General features: G+C 33.8%; 1 protein-coding gene across 2 annotated transcripts; it reads left to right on the forward strand.

Annotated features, from left to right (window-relative positions):
- The first annotated feature begins 1,942 nt into the window (after window positions 1-1,942).
- Window positions 1,943-19,511, forward strand: LOC104243974 (26S proteasome regulatory subunit RPN13). Of its 2 annotated transcripts, XM_070162347.1 has the most exons (14): window positions 1,966-2,134; window positions 7,117-7,221; window positions 10,169-10,261; window positions 10,427-10,486; window positions 10,638-10,676; window positions 15,917-15,991; window positions 16,078-16,144; window positions 16,861-16,942; window positions 17,360-17,475; window positions 17,574-17,597; window positions 18,006-18,100; window positions 18,180-18,257; window positions 18,348-18,402; window positions 19,049-19,511. In XM_070162347.1, the coding sequence occupies exons 3-14, from the start codon at window positions 10,178-10,180 to the stop codon at window positions 19,189-19,191; spliced, it is 918 nt and encodes a 305-aa protein (XP_070018448.1). In that variant the 5' UTR covers window positions 1,966-2,134; window positions 7,117-7,221; window positions 10,169-10,177; the 3' UTR covers window positions 19,192-19,511. The 2 variants fall into 2 exon arrangements, with proteins under 2 accessions (XP_070018447.1, XP_070018448.1); XM_070162346.1 differs by lacking the exon at window positions 7,117-7,221 and having other exon boundaries at window positions 1,943-2,134.
- The last annotated feature ends 355 nt before the right edge of the window (window positions 19,512-19,866 follow it).

Consider the following 19,866-nt stretch of genomic DNA (forward strand, 5'->3'; position numbering starts at 1 on the left):
AAAGCTTTCCTTAAATTTCATAACTCACGTGTTTATTCGTGAGTGGAGTCAATGACCCGTTAAAGATTCTCATTCTTATAACACGTGAATTAATTTTTTTAAATAGAAGACGGTTAGAAATAAGGACATAGATGAGCTAAAAATTAAACAGTAAATGTTTTTTTTACTTAAAAATGTGGAAGAAGGACTTTATTGTACCAAATTCAATACTTCATGGGTACTTAGGCCCTTTTCTGTTAAATATGTGGGGCCTAAGGCAGGGGCTTACCTAGGGTTTATGGCACTCATGACGTATGAGTTAGACGCACGTCATATGGTATTGAATTCTTCCCTTAAGTGAAAATGGTAAATGGTGAGCCCATTATCCATTGTATTTTGAACTTTGCGACATTTGTCTTGAAAATTTCTTAGTTAAAAAAGATGAGATACAAAAGAACTTGTTTTCTGGTGTGTGGATCAATCATATGTGACAAAAAGGAAAAATTAAGTTAGAGAATTTGAGTTGAAATTAGAAACTAAAATCATGAGAACCATAAAAAAAGGCTATACATAAAAGAAGAAAAATAAAATTGATGAGAAGGTAAATATATTATTTAATTTAGTGAGAAAAATTTATCCAATTAATTCACTCAATCTTGCGTTTACCAAATGTTAAAAATTATTAAAATTTAAAATCTTTTATTAATAATTATATAATATAAATTATGGAGTATATATTATATAATAATATAGTAGTGCTTCTTATTTTCGAGGCCTTAAATATTCAGAAAAGGATATAAAGTACCCCTGAAGCATCGAATTTGGTACAATAAAGCCCTCCTTCCACCTTTTCGAATAAAAAAGCATTTACCGTTTCACTTTTGACTCCTTATTTCTAACATCCTTCTATTTTAAATTTTTTAATCCACGTATTATATTTTCATTGGCTCAACTTAAAATCTAGTCCTAAACACTAACCCACTTGTAGCCCGCCATTACCGATCCGCTCCCTTTAATTCATTTAACCCAAAGAATCCATTCTTTAAAGATACAACAACGTCTTCTTCCTCCTCTTTTTTTAATGGTGAACCTCCAAAACCAACATGTGATTTTTCAGAACGTTTTCCATTGATTTCATCAGCCAGAACCTCCGCAGGATTTTCAAAGGCAATGGAAATAACCTCAGGTCTTTTACTACTGTATTTTCGGACCGTTTTCCTTAGAACTTCAGGCACAGTTCTTTCCATGTGCGGCAGCGGGCAACTCAGTGGACATATTGACAGTGTAACATGTGCAGCATTATAAAGCGCATGCAGAAGTTTCCCTTTGTCAAGCCACAAGCAACGTGTGTTGATTCTTATTTTTCCTTTCAAAGTTTTCTTTATTGTACCATCCGTGGATTGAGGATGTAATATTTTTATACTGCATTACAAATACCTTACAAAGTTCAGTATCACACAACAAACAAGTATGTCATGCATCAAAAGCTTAAGAAGTTTACCTGACCACTATAATACTATCAGAAGCAATTCTTTGTCTCTCGTCAATACAAAGTTCAGCAACTGGAGATGGGAGATGGAGAATTTGAAGAACTTTAATGAAAAGAGGAAGAAGAAGAAGACTTTGTTGTGTCTTTAAAGAATGAATTCTTTGGGTTAAAATGAATTAAAGAAAGCGGGTAGGTAATGAGAGGGTCACGAGTGGGTTAGTATTTAGGGCTATATTTTAAGTTCAACCAATAAAAATATAACACGTGAATTAATTTTTTTAAATAGAAGACGGTTAGAAATAAGGACATAGATGAGCATAAAATTAAACAGTAAATGTTTTTTTACTTTAAAATGTGGAAGGAGGACTTTATTGTACCAAATTCAATACTTCATGGGTACTTAGGCCCTTTTCTGTTAAATATGTGGGGCCTAAGGCGGGGCTTACCTAGGGTTTACGGCTTATTCTCTAAACTATATTCAATCCTTGAAGATCTGAATAGCTTTTTTATTTTGAATTTCCTTTTAATTTAATGTGCTTCAAATGAATATATAGTGAAGTACTTTATTTTTTCGTCTCCCAAATTACCAATTTGCTTTCAGTTCTCTGTTTACACATAATAGCCTTCATGGGTTCTTCATCGACGGATGCTTTTCCCCAAATTCAGGTACCCGCTAAATTTGCTTCTATTGTTATTGTTCTGCAACACCTTAGCACTGTTAATACCTGCTAGAAGATTATGTTCTTAAACTTCGTCCTTATTCAAGGACTCTCTTGTATCAGCTCATTTAATATTTTTATTGTTTTCCTTGGAGGAGGAGTTAGGAAAAGCAAATTGCCGCTTGACTAGATTATCGTGCATAGAAGGCTCAACTAGATAGACAAGTCATTTAGACGTAAGTAGTGTCAGTAGGACAAGAAAGAAAAGCTAAGAGGTCCAGGGCATATGTAGAGTTAAGGTGTATTAGTCGTATTGTCGCAGGTTGCTACTTATGCTATAAGGAATTATGCCAGCAAGGTTGAGATATAGCTGTAAAGGTATTAGGTTAAGAAAATAGATTAAATATGTAGTACCTAGGGTGTCTCATAGTGGGAGCTTAGTATGGTCTGGCCCTTCCCTGGACGCCGCGCATAACGGGAGCTTAGTGCACCGGGCTGCCCTTTTTTACCTAAGGGTGTCACAAAGCCGTCAATAAAATAAGTGAAAATCTCAGGATTAGGATTCAAATTCCAACAGAGACAAAAAACTTTAGGTGATTTCTTCCTAGCCACCTAACTTTGGTGGTAGAGTTACTCGGTACACGACTACATGTGTTAGTGGAAGATAGAAGCTACCTGATGGAATAGTAGAGCTACGCGCCAACTGATATTAATACCATCATTAATTAAAAGAAAAAGCCTTTATTAGAGGTAAAGACTTGGTTGATACAAACATATGAACAGACACAAGAAGACTTGCAGATCTTGAGGACTCTAGCAATGTGAACAAAAGCTTCTACAGAGGTTCGTCTTTAAAGAATGGTTATACTATATTGGCCACCTTTTACATGCCACAGTCAGGACCTTGATGGTTAGTTGATTGATTAATTGATAACTGGTAATTATATCTTATGACATGGAGAACATATTATCATAAAATTAAAAGGCTGTTTGGTTAAGTTAAATTTAAATGACTTTTAGTACCAAGTGCTGAATAGGACTTTTAAGTGTTGGAGATAATTTTATGAATAAAAAGTTATGTGTTTTTTAAGTTATAATTAATTTCGATACAGATTAATTTGAGCATATACTAATAATAATTTGACTAAATTCTTAACTAAAAACATACTTAAATAGTGTAAACGATTCATATAGATAGTATTATCCAAAAAGTAAACAAAGAAATATTTAATCATAAAATGAAATATCAATATAAATTATTTTTCAAGATCAAAGAACCACATAAATGAGACTGGAGTGATGAGGTTCTGGAAGAGGGGCAAACTCTTGTTCTTCGTGGAGGGAAATAGAGTACTTCTTAAGGGTTTTCACATGAAAGGAGTGATGAGGTTCTGGAAGAGGGGCAAACTCTTATTTTTCGTGGAAGGAAATCGAGTACTTCTTAAGGTTTTTCACACGAAAGGAGTGATGAGGTTCAAGAAGAAGGGCAAACACAAATTCGAGGTATATTTGCCTGTAGGAGATACTGGAACGGGTTGGTGCATTGTAACTCGGATTGCCACTAGAGTTGTCAACGGTTAATTTAGAGTTCTACATGTTGATACTCCGAGAGTATATTCATGACTAGACATGTCATTCAGGTTGTCTAGGTAACCTAGGACATGACTTATGAGGGGGTCTCGATAGTTATATTAGACATACAGGTTCGCTAGTTGGGGTCGCTTAAGTTTCTTTGGTTAAAGCATTGTGGTAGAACCATCCTTTCGAGGAGGCTACTTGGGAGTATAAGAAAGGACATGCATAGAAAATACCCGTAGCTGTTTGACATTTGGAGTATGGTTCTAGCCACGTTCATCCTCATATAGCAACTAAAAGAAAGCTAAATCGAATCGGAATAGGATAAAGAACGCATGAAGATCAGAGAGAAAGATGATTCTAAAAGTGAAAAGCCTAGAAGACTGATTGTCAGACTGGATGTAGTAACCCGTAGTTAATGAGGACTCCTTTTGTCATTGAGCATTAAAAAGGAGAATGAAATAAGTGAATAGTCAAAGCCCACAAAACAAAACTGAGGAGCAAAGGGTTTTATAGAGTCATCACAACCGTCTAAGCTTCTGCTGTATTAGCTCTATGTGAAGTTCATCAAGTGAGCTCATTTAGGAGCTTTCTGACGTGAATGAAAGTTTTAATATAATCTATACTACAAGCTAAAACATGTAGTGGGGCTTCCAAAAGATTGGGGTGCACTTCTCTAGAAGCTGTACCGAGACAAGGCAAATAAGATTCATCCGAAGCAATTCCTTACCTTGAGAGTGAGGTAGAAAGAGAGGAGGAAGAAGAAAAAAAGGGAGAGAAACCCCAGCTTGGTTTGCAATGATTCAAGGTTCTAATCCTTTTTGTTTCCATTTAATTAATATTATTAGATATAATTATTTTTTTTATCTACCAGGAATATTTATAGATACAATTATTGTTGGAATTGAAATAAAATTTGTTTAGATTTAAGTTTAAATTGTATTATTAGCATTGAGATTAAGTTATTTCCAATTGGAATTGACTGGTTTTATAGATTCAAGATTTTATACATGAATCTATGACTCTATGTATCCTTTGATTTGAGATTGAGGATTCAGACATAGAAAATTCATGAATTTGAGCCTAAAGTCCAACAACAACAACAACAACAACAACAACCCAGTAGAATCCCACAACGAGCCTAAAGTCCAAACAAAAAAAATTTTGAGTAATTGAATGGGTAATTGGACCAAGAATGGATAAATCACATTTTTGACTCACTGAATATGAAAACGTAGTAGCTCTAACGAGACCTTGCTGATGGAGAGTCGTCATTTATGGGTAATTAACATTGTTATTGCATATTTTGCCTAGATAAGTAGAGGCTATATGCTTTGGCTTGGCTTTGAGCTAAGTGGGACTTTAACCTCTTGATTGCTTTCTTTTCTAAAAGCATGATTTAGAAACTTGCATAAGTGCTTTAAAAAGGTGTTTTGACTGTCTAGTACTTTTGAGATATATACATCTTATGGTATGAAATGATTTCTATAAGCTCTTTAGCTCCATTATTCGGGGACTAAAGCAATGAAGGATGCATCTAATCACCTTTAAAATTGATCATGACTATGGAAGAAGTTCCAGGCATTCAACAGATCACTTTTAATGACTTCCCAGTAATGTTGATAGAATCCCATAGATAATCCATTCAGGCCTGTTACTTTTTTACACTGTACAATGATCAGGACCTGGAGAAGTTCAGGGAATTCAATCTTTGCAATTAGTACGATGCAGATCATTATGCAGTGTAAACAACCTGCATAGGTGTTGCGTTTTTCCTGCTCTTAACACAAAAGTTGTGGTAGAAAGAACTGAACTACATATCTGAAGATGTAAAATAAACCTAGAGACCTGAAGTGTCAAGCTTCTTTATTTAAGTGTTTATAATTTGAAGAGAAATAGAATAAGGTTTGGGTGCAAGCATTTCATACTTTTGAAGAAAACTTCTCTTTTAAAGGTATTCTCCTAACTGAAAAAGAGAAACTTTTGTGTGGGTGGCAACCTGTAGTTAGTAGCACACATCATAATTATAGATTTTTCTTGGGCATTTGGCATATGTCTGAAAAGCTTTAAAACTGTCGTGGTGGCGGTAGCAGCAGACATTTTCCCTCCTTTACTTGAGTGCAAGATAGGAAGGAAAATACAATAGTTGATGTGGAGGATGTTAAATGGTTGAAAATCACAATAACACAATCAATGGCTGTTATAAGAGTACCAATAAAAAATGATGGTTACAAGAATGGTACAGCAACCTGCAACTAGTGTTTTCAAAGGCATCGTTTAAGTTGACCTGTGGATGAGGCAAAGCAAAGCTCCCTGATAGTCAAGGGAGGGTGCTTGTCCAGGCGGGTGCACTCTCATCCAAATTGGATTGTACTTTCATGTTTTATGCTTTAGTGGCTTATGTGTTTGCCCTGCTGGAAATCTTCTTTTCTTTAGGTAAGCATAATCAGCAAGAGACATGAGAGAGTTTGGAATCATGCTAAGTTTGATTTGTTTTTGTCCAGAGTGGTTGATTTCTAGCATTGTCTTTCTTCCATTAGAAAGCAGATTCGTACTTGGATAGAAAAATCATTCGCCGAAAGGATCACTAGAATTGACGGTGCAACAGAAATTGCCAGAGGTTGGCTGAAGGGGCAAGAGGGAGAGAGAACGGGGAAAAGAAGGGGGGGGGGTGAGGGGAGAGAGTGAGAGTGAGACAGGTTGTTGCTAAATATAGTTAGATTTTATTTTAGGTTGTTTCGGTTTCTTGTCTGAGCTATTTTTATTTATTTATTTTTTGATTTTATATTTGATTTTCTGTCAGTCCGATATGATTTGTACTTTATGCTTTAGTGCTTATATGTTTCCCCTGCTGGAAATCTTCTTTTGTTAAGGTCTCTCTCATAATCAGCAGAAATGTGAGGGAGTTTGGAATCATGCTTAGTTTATTATGTTTTTCCAGTGTGGTAGATTTCTAGCATTGTCTTTCTTCTATTTGAAAGCAGATTCTTACTTGGATCGGTGAAAATCATTTGCTGAAAAGGATTATTAGCATCGACTGCGGGACAGAAATTGCCAGACAAGGGGGGTGGGGGGTGGGGTGTTAGAGAGATTGTTACTAAGTATAGTTACATTTTATGTTAAGCAGTTTGGGTTCTTGCCTGGGATATTTATTTATTTTTTGATAAGTAAGACTAGGCTATTTATTTGGCGGTTCTATGATCTTTTGTACTTTATTAAACTGTCTTGTTGATTCTTTGCTTGGATTTTGGGCTGGTCCAAACCAACTCAATTCTATCTAACTTTAAGAAAATGCGACATAACGTCCCATCACTTCAATATATCTAATTCCCTATTTTCTGAATGATATTGTATTCTCAAAACATTTTTAAATAATGAAAGCCCTTTCTCTTGCTTTTCACCTTTTACCTTCAGCCAATATTTGGAGGTTTATTCTGATTCGGAGCTAGCCAGTGTTGTGCATCTTCCTCAGTTGTCTTCTGATAATCAAGTCTCAAGGGTGAAGGGAGTGATAGGAAGGTTTGCAAATATGTTAACTTGATCATTAACTGTTTTTGGCTTTCCTAAGATTTTAATTGTTCCAAAAAACAGCTCCATCCATTTTCAGTATATATGGATGTCCAGCAGAAGTAATATCGTTGCTATCTTGGTCTGGGAGGCCAACCCCAGTGGAGGAGGAAAGCATGCTGCCAGTAGCTTATTTGTGGCCACTTAATTTCACCACTGGTTTTTATTAAGCAATGCTTTGCTTTACCGTTACTGCATTGTCTTTTTGATACCAGCAGGTCATGGAGGAAGCGATGCGTGTAACTTTTCCCAGTATGTTGTTTTGGTTTATATGGATGAAAAGCAACTACGATGAAGTCAGAGCTGAATTCATCACTTTTTAGACTCTTTCCACTGTTCCAAATGAAGAATGAATAGTCCAAAAGCAGCCACATATGATTCTTGTTTGAGAAAGCATAGTGTACAGTATAATGAAAAGCTATCCATTGTTTTTGGTCTTTTGTTTAGGAAATCAAAGGGGTGATGCTTGTGGTGTCTAAGTTAGAAAGATATTACCAATACATAAGAAAACAAAAGATTTAGTACAAAATGTAAATTATGAGCTGGTTTCTCATGGGGATAATTATGAAGTTCGGCTGTTTTCTCAGTCTCATAGATTCTGCAAATTTTGCAATGCTAGTCAAAATAAGATTGGTAAAGTCTTGAAATTCGCTGCACGATTCATTTAAGCAGCGGGCACGTTAATTTTGGCATCAAACATGATAAGTTGCTCATAGTTGTGGTCAGGTATCGGAAGATGAGAAGTCTATGGTCATTCATGCCATTAGCTATGAGAAACTCAGAAAGTTATCATGACTGTTAAAGAGCGGCATCAGTTAAGCGAGGGTAAGGAGAAGTTGGATGCTACAGGCAGGTTGGAGCATGTATCATTCAATAAGCACGTGCAAGGGTTGGATGGATGTCATGAGGACAGAAGTGAAGTGCAGAGTTTGGATCTTTAAAAACCTTCTGTGATGATTGTGTAAGGTTATAGTGTTTGAGATGACTTTCGGAAAAATTGGAAGTGGACTGAGGTTCGGGGGCAGGTTCTTGGTGAAATCCTTGTTAATCTTCCTCTGAAGAGGAAGGGGTGTGACTTCTTCATAGAGTCTGTCTGGCTACTTTGCTTTCCTAACTTACCATTTTTTCGCATAGATTGTCTTGGATTCCCAACTTAACTGTAGAAAAATGTAAGAAAGAGGCAGATCCTTTATAAAATTGGTGTTTTTTTGCTTTTTTTTGATCAGGTAAGCTAACTTTTATTAAGAAGCTTCAAAAAAGTACCAAGGGGGTACTTTCAAAGTACAAGCAAAACATCATAGGAAAAAATTACAAATAAAGATTGTACAATTCCATAAAATCTAACAGCTGCACTAAGTCTCCTACTACCCTTTCCTTACACCAAAAATATAGTTTCTGCAAACAATTATTTTTCAGCGTAGGAATGTGGGTCCTCTGATCTTCAAAGCATCTTTTATTACTTTCTAGCCAGATGGTCCACATGATGCATAAGGGAATGGTCATCCACATCTTTTTCTTCCTTTTGCCTACTGATTGACCCTGCCAACTTTCCAGCAGGCTTCTAACACTGTTTGGCATTGCCCACTTCACACCATAGATGTTAAGGAATAGGTCCCAAATCTGTCTGGTCTGCCGGCAATGAAGAAACAAATGATTTACAGACTCCAGGCTTTCTTCACAGAAAAAACATCTACTGCATAAGGCAAAACCTCTTCTTTGTAGCATATCTTGGGTAAGACATCTATTCCAGGCTTAGAGGATTTGGTGTTTTTTCTTGCTAAAATACTGGATCCTCATGATACACTATGATGGCCATCAATATTGTAGAATAAGATGCTTAGCTGGTGCTCCGGTGAGGTGTGAGAGGCTGGCATGGGAGGGCTAACGGAGAGGCAGAGGCAGCTGAAGAAGTATTGGGGAGAGGTTATTAGGCAAGATATGGCGTTGCTCCAGCTAGGACATGACCATGGATAGGAAGGTGTGGAGGTTGAGAATAAAGGTAGAGGGTTAGGTGGCAGAGTGTTGTCCTTGTTTTTAGCAGTAGCCAGTAGCTTTGATACACCACTTGGTGTCTTTCGTGTTTTTTTCGTACCCCTAGACTTCTGTTACTACTTCTTGTTGTATTGTGTCTCGGTTTCCTGATTGCATTGCCTACTGCTAGTTTTGTATTTCTGCTTCGGTTGTTAGATCAATTTTCTTGCTATTGCCCTTCCCCTTTCCCTGTCCTGAGCTGAAGGTCTACCGGAAACAACCTCTCTGCCTTACTAAAGGCAGGGGTAAGGTCTGCGTACACTCTACCCTCCCCAGACCCCTCTTGTAGGACTACACCGGGTATGTTGTCGTTGTTGTTAAGATGCTTAGCTAGGTTATTCCTAGATGTGCCGAGGAGCTTACAACCAGTTGGAGCGGAGGAGGAAAGAGGAAGAGAGAGAAGCCGTCGGATGTGATCCATCCACACATGGAAGGATATGAATTGGAAGACATTTGAAGGAGTCAAGGATGCCACTTCTTTGACGGAAAATGTGCAAGTACCTTTTGTTCATCTTGGAGTATACAGAACATCCCAATTTATATGCACAGATTGGATGACAGTCACAGAGAGCTCTGCCCCTTTTTTCTTCTTTCCTATAGCATAATTCTCTTACTCTCTTGTATGTCGAATTTCTGATTGTCTCCATAATGAAAATTGTTAGTTGTCAAAGATAAGAATACCTTTGCTAATTTTTCCTGTATCATTGTTCAATTGTTTTTCCCTTTTCTAAAGAAAACAAAATTACAAAAAAAAAGTGCAGCATACATGTAGTCTACCTTATGAAATGGTAATTTTTTTTGTTCATTTGACATTTCATTGGTTCTTATTGGTGATATAAATGACATATATTGGTATTATTTTGAGCAGGAAACTTTGATGGAATTTCGTGCCGGTAAAATGATCATAGAGGGGAAAAAAGTTATCCCTGATTCACGGAAAGGACTTGTTCGTATAGGCAGGGTATGAGGAATTCAAAAGAAAGCATATTTGATTTGGTTTGTCATTTTTGTTGTTCGCCTAAGTTTGACCCCGTCTAGCTTAAATGGTGGCGATCTTACAAAAGTGTTGCTTTATAAATGTCTAAATATCTGTTGTGAAATTACGGTGTCATTTTTTATATTTTAGGGTGAAGAGGGACTACTCCATTTTCAGTGGCTTGACCGTAATCTCAACATTGTCGAAGATGTATCCTTTTTCCCGCCAAATCATAGTGAATTCTGTCTTTGGTATTGCTTCACTTTTATTTTATTGATCATTGCTCTTATTCTGGAAATAGTCCCATTTACAGCGATTAATAAAAATCTGAGAGTTGTTTCTTGACAAAAGTTGATCATAGGATCAGATTGTTTTCCCAGAGGAGGCAGTTTTTGAGAAGGTATTTCTATTACCCGTTGCTTTATACTTTAATCACTGAAGAACTATCCAATTGCAACAAAAGATTTCTGTAATGTTTAAGATGTTCTTCACAAAATACTGAATCAATATTGTCTAACGACTAATGAGTGACTCTAAACATGATTGTCAATCTAAGAGTTTATTCCCCGAATTGTCACCCAACTTATGGAAATAACCTATCAATGTCACTTTTGTTTGGTTTGGGACAATAAAGTCACCCAAAGAAAATAAAGAACACCCATTTGGTATGCCATGTCATATTAAAAAATATGTTTTAATGATAAAACCCATTTAACCAAATGTCTATTATACCCATTTAACCCATCCGATAAGAAAATGGGTCTACTTTAAAATGACTAAGAGGGTGTTTGGCTAAGCTTATAAGCTGGTCAAACTGGCTTATAAGTACTTTTTGGCGTATCTACGCGTTTGATAAAATTAAAAGTGCTTATAAGTTAAGTGCTTATAAGCCAAAAGCCATAAGTTGGTCTCCCCCAACTTATCAAATTTCAGCTTATAAGCACTTTAGGTTTGACAAAAATATTTACTATTCTATCCCTAAAATAATTCTTTTTAAACAAAACTCTTCGTATACCCAGTTCTTCAACTGCTTATTATTAATTTCAACACTTTTATCAAAATACGTAACTGCTTATTTTTTAAATCAGTTTCAGCACTTAAAAGTGCTTTTCAGCACCTAATGCTTATCACCTACTTAAATCAAATCAGCTAAGCCAAACGGGCTCTAAGTTCTTGTTTTTAACAAAGTAAATTCTTGTTAAAAGGATCGAAGCAACAAAGATAGACAAACCTTTTGACCGGAGGAAGTACTTCACCTTTTCAAAGTCATTAAATTAGCTTCTTTCCAATCTCAGAAACATCCATGAGGTAATTAAATACCTGTGCTTGCTCCTGTTGTATTCCCACCAAATCCGAGAGTAGAAGCTCTTTTCTTTGGTTCTCGACTCAATTGCTTTTACATCCAAAAATTGAGGCTTTAGAAATCTAGAATAGAAATCCAAAACCAATGAAAATTTTGTTTTTAATCCAGAATCAGTGTACGAAAGCTAAATACACGAATCTTTTTTCAGCATTATGTTTAAAACCTTATTTTAAAACCAAACCCGGGAGTCCAGTGTCTCCATAGGGAAGTATACATGCAGTGCAGTTTATGTCAAATTAAAATAGGTTATTTACTTAACCTTTAAATTTTCAAGAAATGAGTAATTAACTTTATAATTTGTAATGTTTTGGCTTCCACCACCCTCTGTCACACTATTATCTGGCCTGTAGAGACTGTAAATCACTGTAAAACTGTAAATGACTTTAATCTTTTAGTATATTACTAGTTTTATCACCCGCGCGAATGCGCGAGCACTAACTATGTAATATATTTGGGTTATTTTGATTATATGTAAATAATCTTAAAACTTAAACTTTCTCTATTAAATATAGATAATCATTGGATATTAATTAAGAAACACTACATGAAAAAGATTAACTATTTCTCAAATTTCCTAGATATAATTTAATTTTTCTTTTTTGATACCATTCTCGCTGGTGTCATTGGATCCTAAAATTAGTTGGAAGCAAAATGATAACTCATATTTATGACAAAACAATCAAAAGTTGAGACTATGAAGGACTCTTTGGATACGACTTGACTCTTTTACTACTACTTGAACTTTTATTTTGTGTGTTGATATCTTTCAAAAATTATTTTTATTTTAAAATTTCAGTTTCTAAAATAAATTATTATTTTTTTAAAAAATAATAATTTATTTTATAATAATGTAAGTGAAAATATTATCCTTAATTCAAAACTCATTTTAATCGGCTATCTAAAAATTTTAAAAATTGTTTAGCCAGTAAATTTTTTTTTTCCAGTATGACTCCATTTTGATATTTGACATTAACCATATTAAATATCCGATTTATTTGAATGATATGTAAATAACCTTAAAATATAAACCTTCTAGATAATCGTTAGATATCAATTACGAAACAGTACATGATAATTTATTATTTCTATTTTAAAATTTCAGTTTCTAAAATAAATTATTATTTTAAAAAAAATAATAATTTATTTTATAATAATGTAAGTGGAAATATTTTCAAAACTCATTTTAATCGGCTATCTAAAAATTTTAAAATTTGTTTAGCCAGTAATTTTTTTTTCTAGTATGACTCCATTTTGATATTTGACATTAACCATATTAAATATCCGATTTATTTGAATGATATGTAAATAACCTTAACATATAAACCTTCTAGATAATCGTTAGATATCAATTACGAAACAATACATAAAAAAAGACTTAACATTTTCTCAAATCTCGTAGTGATAACAGTACATAAAAAAAGACTAACATTTTCTCAAATCTCGTAGTGATAATTTTATTTTTGCACTATTCTCATTGGTGTCATTGGAACCTAAAAATAGCCAAAAAGTGAAATAATAACTCGTATTTAAAGCACAAATGTTGGCACAATATGAACGATTCTTTGGTTACGACATGACTCTTTTACTACTACTTGAACACTTATTTGGTATGTTGTTATCTTTCAAAAAATATTTCTATTTTGAAATTCCAATTTCTAAAACTTTATATATATATTTCAATAATTATTATCTTTATAATGATGCAAGTGAAGATGTTATCCTTAGTTTAAAATTCATTTTAGTCGGCTATCTAAGAATTTAAATGATTCTTTAGCCGGTGAAATTTTATATCATTATGACGTCATTTAGAGATTATCAATATCTAGCCACATATTTTGAATTTGGAATACCCTATATACAGAGGTGGATCTAGGATTTATACTTTATGGATTCAATTTTTAAGTTTTTAGCATTGAGCTCGTTATATTTTTAGAGTTATGGGTTCAATTGAACCTATTGTCAACACTCTATATCTGCCTCTACCTATATATATATACACAATTTTTTTGTTCTTTGAATCATTAAATGTTAAATTAGTTGACTGTTATTATATAACATTGCATATATTGTCTTGAAATTGCCAAGTAGTTTTATCTCGACACCATACTTGGCTTAACCTCAATGCAAACTAATCAAATTGCATTTATATTCAAATTCAGATATCATATCAGTTTGTTAGTAATAATGATTTTTTAAAAACGACATACAATGTAAATTAAAAAAAATATTCTAAGATATCCTTGTCTTGTAATCTATGCATTCGAGTTGAAAAAAGTATTTAAAATCGATGATATCAACTTCCAAATTTTTTATACTTAATATAGATGAAACATAAGAAGAAATTCGTTGTCATCTCTTATTTCTGGTTTTTAGATTTTTCATACATTTTTTCTATATTTATTTTCTTTTATCTTATTTTTTATGTCTTTCTTCTTTCTTTTTTTACAATTTTTTTTTATTTCTCTATAAAAGGATGAGTTTAAATAGAAATTGTCTACATAAGAATGTTATTTATATTTTTAGTGTTTAGTTGAAATTCTTCTATATTTTTCTTTTTGCTTTATCTAATCAACCTAAATAAATGCTCGCATTACCACTTAAATTAAAAAATTCAAGAATGTGTAATTTATATATAATCCATATATAATATGTGTATAATCGTGTGTTGCCAGTATATCATCTATGGATATTAGCTATAAAAAAGTAAGCAATAAATCTGGCCCGATATTTATGTAAATATTCCATAAGATTTCAGTTTCTTGATTTTATCCATGATATGACTTCTATTATAATAACTTAAAAACTCTACTAAAATTCAAAAATATCTTATCCTTTTATTTTTAAAATACATTATATTTTAAAAAATAATCCCATTTTGAAATAATTTGTTTACATTTAAAAAAAAATCATGTCATACCAATTTTTTTTTATAAATATACTTTTTGTTAATTACACTTAAAAATTTGCTAAGAAACTATCAATTAGAAACAAATGCCCCCCTTGTTGAATTCGAGAAAAATAACTTTTCACATAATCTAGTGATTCAAAATTGATATTTTTAACAAAAAAATATTAAACCCTTGCAATGCTGGTTTGACTGCATCTAAATGAAGAGGTTTCAGCTTATACCCTTCAATTCCTAGTAGGTGCTAAATTAAAATTAATGATAGCAAATGTATAGCTAAAATTTTGTTATGTGTTTGATGTCCATTTATACAAATTGACTCTTCAAACAAACGTTTTTCAGAAAATGAAAAAAATAATGGTTTTGTATATTGACTGATTTTTGTGATGTTTCTTTCTCCAGCATGTAGGTTTACTTCATTATATATGTAAGTAAACTTTTATTCGATTTTTAAACTCTTTTTTGTTATCTGGCCATAACCATAGACATGTACCCTATATGTTACATTTATTTTAAAAGAAATCTATTTATTCAAATATATTGTTTTAAAGAACTATAATTATAGGGTTTTAAATGTGAAAGTTTTATAGTTATATGAAATAATTTTTTTTTTCACAGGCGCAATAGTATTTAAATAATCAAAAAAGATAACAAAAGTTCCTAGCAGCATATGATCATTAATCGAATTAAGTATGATAACTTGACCCCAAAAAAAGATAAATTTCTTTTTTTATTTTAATTCAAATTTAAAAACTTTATCTATAAATTCAAAAGTATTCTTTAATTCAAATTCGGATATATATATATATATATATGACTAACAAAGTTAAATATAGAATAAAGTTACCATATACAATTTGTATTTATTAGCTTGCCACTTGGCTTAACCACAATGCAATTATATATGGTAACTTTCTTGCTTTAATATATATATAGATAGTTTGAAAAGAATATAATTGGCACTGCTTTGGAAAGTTCTCAACATTAATATAATAGATCATCTTTCTTAATATAGATCGATTTTCTTATTGGGTGCGGTAAATGGGTATAAGGGACGTGGGTTAAATGGTTTATCATTAAAAGGTATATTTTTATATGACATGGCATGCCAAATGAGTGTTCTTTATTTTTGAGTTTAAATAAATAAAAAAAGCAATAGTTGGGTGACTTTGCTGTCCCAAACCAGACTTTGGTAGGATATTCGCATAAGTTGGGTGACCATGGGAATTAACTCTCGATCTAAATATTCATTATTTACTACAGGAGGTCCAAACTTTCTCCCATTTGAATATTTTTCCTTAAATTTGTCATTCAGAGGTTCTCACATTAATTAATATCTGTTATTAATCCACTGTTGTCTTATACTCTTCAGGTCAATCAATCGTCTGGAAGGGTCTACATCTTGAAGTTCTGTACCGACGATAGAAAGTTTTTCTTTTGGATACAGGTCACTTCTGCTGCCATGGATATTTCTGTATGCTTTTGAGTTACAAGAACATGCATTGTGATAATTTATCCTTTCATTCCGTGCAGGAGCCTGCAGCTGACAATGATGCACAAATATGTAGCTCAGTCAACTTCCACTTGAATCAACCACTTGGTAGTCAAGATTTATTCCTGTTTTTGTTGTTTTTAATTCTTACTATTTTTTCCCTTTTAATTTTACTTTATTTCCTTTTTAAAGTTAAATATCTTGAAAGTTGATTTGGAAAAAGAATAATACATCTTCTACCAACTTAATTTATGATTATACGAGGATCAGCGCAACAAATATTAAGAGTTTTCAAGATATCAGTCCAATGTCTCTCTGCCTTAAGTTTCATTCTTTCCTGTCTGCCTATTTTGATCTTGCAGACTCGAATTTAGCTGTCAACTAGCCATCATGCACTTGCAATGTGGCAGGCTCTTCCTGAGCTTTGTGTGTGTATTTCATGTTTTTATTTTTATTTTTTATTTTTATTAATTTTTTAAATTGTTAGATTGATACCAATTCATGAAAATATTATTCATCAAGTGTCATGTTGTTTGGCTCTTAACATTTTCGATTTATTATGTGTCAAGTGTGAATCTCTTACCTTTAAGAACTTTAAGGGGGCTAGTTTAGGGTTGAGGTGTAGTACTCGTTGTAACAACCTAAAGGGGCTGCAAATGGAATTCTAATTTGGAGAATGCACTCTAATATATTGTTACAGTACCTACATTTGGATGATGTTAATTGACATTTTTTATCTGTATAGCTTCTATTATTCCCCAAAGTTGGAAGATTATTTAACATACCTGTTTTAACTTTGGTATATTTTGAACTTGTTTGAATAGAGTTCCCTGGTGAAGATGAGCCTGAAGCTTCAGCTCCATTACCAAATTCTGAAGATATGGTAGAGGAAGATATTTCATCGAGGTAATGCTAATATAGTTGAGCAGTATAAGATCTGTTTTTGAAGTTGCATCTTGCTACAAAAATTGGGAAGATTTATATGCTAACAAAGATTTCTAAGGACTCGTGCAAATGGGTTTGTCTCACTTCATGTTTACTTAAGAACAAAGCGACTAGTTCGAGGTTGAGCCAGCACCAACTACTACGACTCAATCCTAAGCAAGTTGGGGTCGGCTATATTATTCCTCACTGACTATGCTGCTTCAATCTTTAGGCCGAACATATTACCCGTCTCCGAAGGCCTGCAAGTGGCATAGTTAATTAATTGATTGATTTGTTTTCCTTTTGGTGTTCCTTATAAGTAGTAGTACACGACCATCTTTATCTCTATGAAATTGCTGGAGGCTGGAAATATTTAAATATCTGGCTGAGCTCTTTCAGGGCGGGAAATTTGGTTAGTGCAAGCATGAATACTGAAGCAAGTAGTGATGTAACGTCTTCGGGTCCTGTAAAGTTGGCTGATCTTCAAAGAATATTGAGTAACATAGGATCCACAGGTTTAGTTGACTGCTTCCCTTCAATTTTGTTATGACTAACAATCTCTTATCATTTAATCTCCATTTGGACATAATGTTTTTTCTTATGGTTGGTGCAGATGAGGCTGTAGATCCTGATGCAGGTAGGCATTTGGTTGACTCATAATTTGTTTGAGCATTTTTATGCTTGGTGACGGCATACTGTAATTCACTATTTTTAAGTTAAAAGGATTTTGACGCAGTTAAACTGTTGTTGAGATGTTGATTAAAATTAGAGTGAAGAATATTTTGCAATATTTTGGTATACAGGAATTAAAGCTTGATGTATAATCTGCTTCATTTGCTGCCTTCTATTTATCTTATGAGGGTTCTCCTTTACCTCTTTTTTTTCCCCTTGCAATTGGAGAACATCATCTAGAAATTTTAATGCCAAACGAGTACGAGTACAGCAATACTTTTCCCTTGAATAAAGCCCAGATCTGGTCGTTCATGTAATACAAACAATATAGCATATACACCATTGTTCTTAACTTATCTTGCTTCTGTACCAGGATTGGGATTGGGAGATATTTTGAGGCCTGAGCTCATATTACCACTGATTGAAGAAATACCACTAGAAGGAGAGCTAGCTTCATACTTGCCTGAGGTAAAAATTTGGCTCCATTGTTTCCCAAACTACAAGAATTGCAGTGGTGACGTTATCTTGAAAATTGTCATGTTTGCAGGGCCATTGGACACCACATGAATTATTGGAGTTGCTGCAGAGTCCCCCATTCCGCCAGCAACTAGACTCGTTTACTTATGTGAGTGATCAAATTCTCTGTCCTGCCGCTTCAGCTTTTTAGGTATTGCTTGCAGGTTGTGTTTGTAATTTGACTCTCTTCTCACTGCAGGTTCTTCGAACTGGACAAATAGATCTGGCTCAGTTTGGAATTGATCCCAGTCAATGTAAGCAAGCATTGCGTTATAATTCATCTTGGTAGCTAAAAGGAATGAAACACTAATAGATTAATTTCCAATAACTACTTAATTTTTCCAAATGATCAAGTTTTTGTCTAATCCCTCTCATCTCTGTTAAATTGTGTTTGCTTGTGGATGATGTTTACTCTTCCTCTGAGCCGAAATACTTTTGACTTCCTCTCCTTTTTTGGCTCCGTCCTTAATAAGATTGAACTTTTTCCTTAAATGGAAGATTGCTCCCCCCCCCCCCCCCCCATAAATTTTTACTAATATAAACTGATTTTAATCTGGGATGACCCGTATATGATGTGATATAATACGAAAGTTCGATATTGTAAATTTTAAGCCATTACTTTACCCTGCCATACTCAATTTCTTAATCATGCCAAAGTGGGTAAAGTATCAAACCTTTGCCTTTTGGCACCTTGAGTTCCAGTTCATGTGAGTGTAACTCTATTTATCTTAGTCCCGCTGGTGATACCTCTGATCTAGCATTTCAACTGGTCGTTGCTGATTTAGTACCAGAACTTTGTTTCTAAGTCATTTCTGATGCACTGAATCATGCTGGGACAATCAAATTGTCAGTGCTGTTTGAGTGTTGAAATTGGTTAATATTTATGTACACTTTGTGCAGATAAGTTAACTGTCCCATCTTTTCTTGAGGCACTGGAAGATTCTGTTTCCGCTGCATCAGGATCCAACGAGTCAAGGCAGGATGAGAAGGATTTAAGATCTCAAACGTGCAACAGAAGTGATCCCATGGATGAAGGCCATTAAGATAATGAGTCCAAATCAATACGAGATGCTCTTATGGAGTTCTCACAATGTTGATTCCCCTTGTTTATTTTTAGAGAAAAAGAATTGATTTCCAGATGATGTGAACATTGTTGTTTGCTAGCACTGTAAAGAATTAATGATTTGGGGTGAAATTTCTTTCATTTGTTGCCTCATTTTATGCCAGACAAAGTATACGGCAAATTGCGTCCAACTTATTATTGCAGCTGTTCAGGTGATAAGACATTCAAATAATTCAATTATATGGGACCGTGTATGATGTTTCACGTCACCATCAAAATTAAAAGGTTCTATTGCATTAATCATGGATTCTCGAAATTCTCTGTTTCCTCTTCATTATTTTCAAAGAAGAGATCTAGTCACACGCAGCCTGAAATTTGATAAGATCGCTGGTGGTAGCTCCACTAAAATGAAATTGAATTGTGCTTGGATTACTATTTTCTTGAGTTGCCTTGACAGCACTGTTTATTATTTGAGTAAAATATGTTATATTGGTTATTGCTTGGCAGAAATGTTCTTTTGATAGGACCCCAAGAAGTCGTCTTATGACGTTAACAAGACAAACATGATTCTAGTGAAAACCTGAAGGAATAGGATTCCTGTTGTCAACTGCTTCACTAGGATAAAGAAAGGGATCCCTCGTTATTTAGGGTTATA

This window comes from Nicotiana sylvestris, chromosome 11 (genome assembly GCF_000393655.2).
Source record: "Nicotiana sylvestris chromosome 11, ASM39365v2, whole genome shotgun sequence".
Lineage (NCBI taxonomy): Eukaryota > Viridiplantae > Streptophyta > Magnoliopsida > Solanales > Solanaceae > Nicotiana > Nicotiana sylvestris.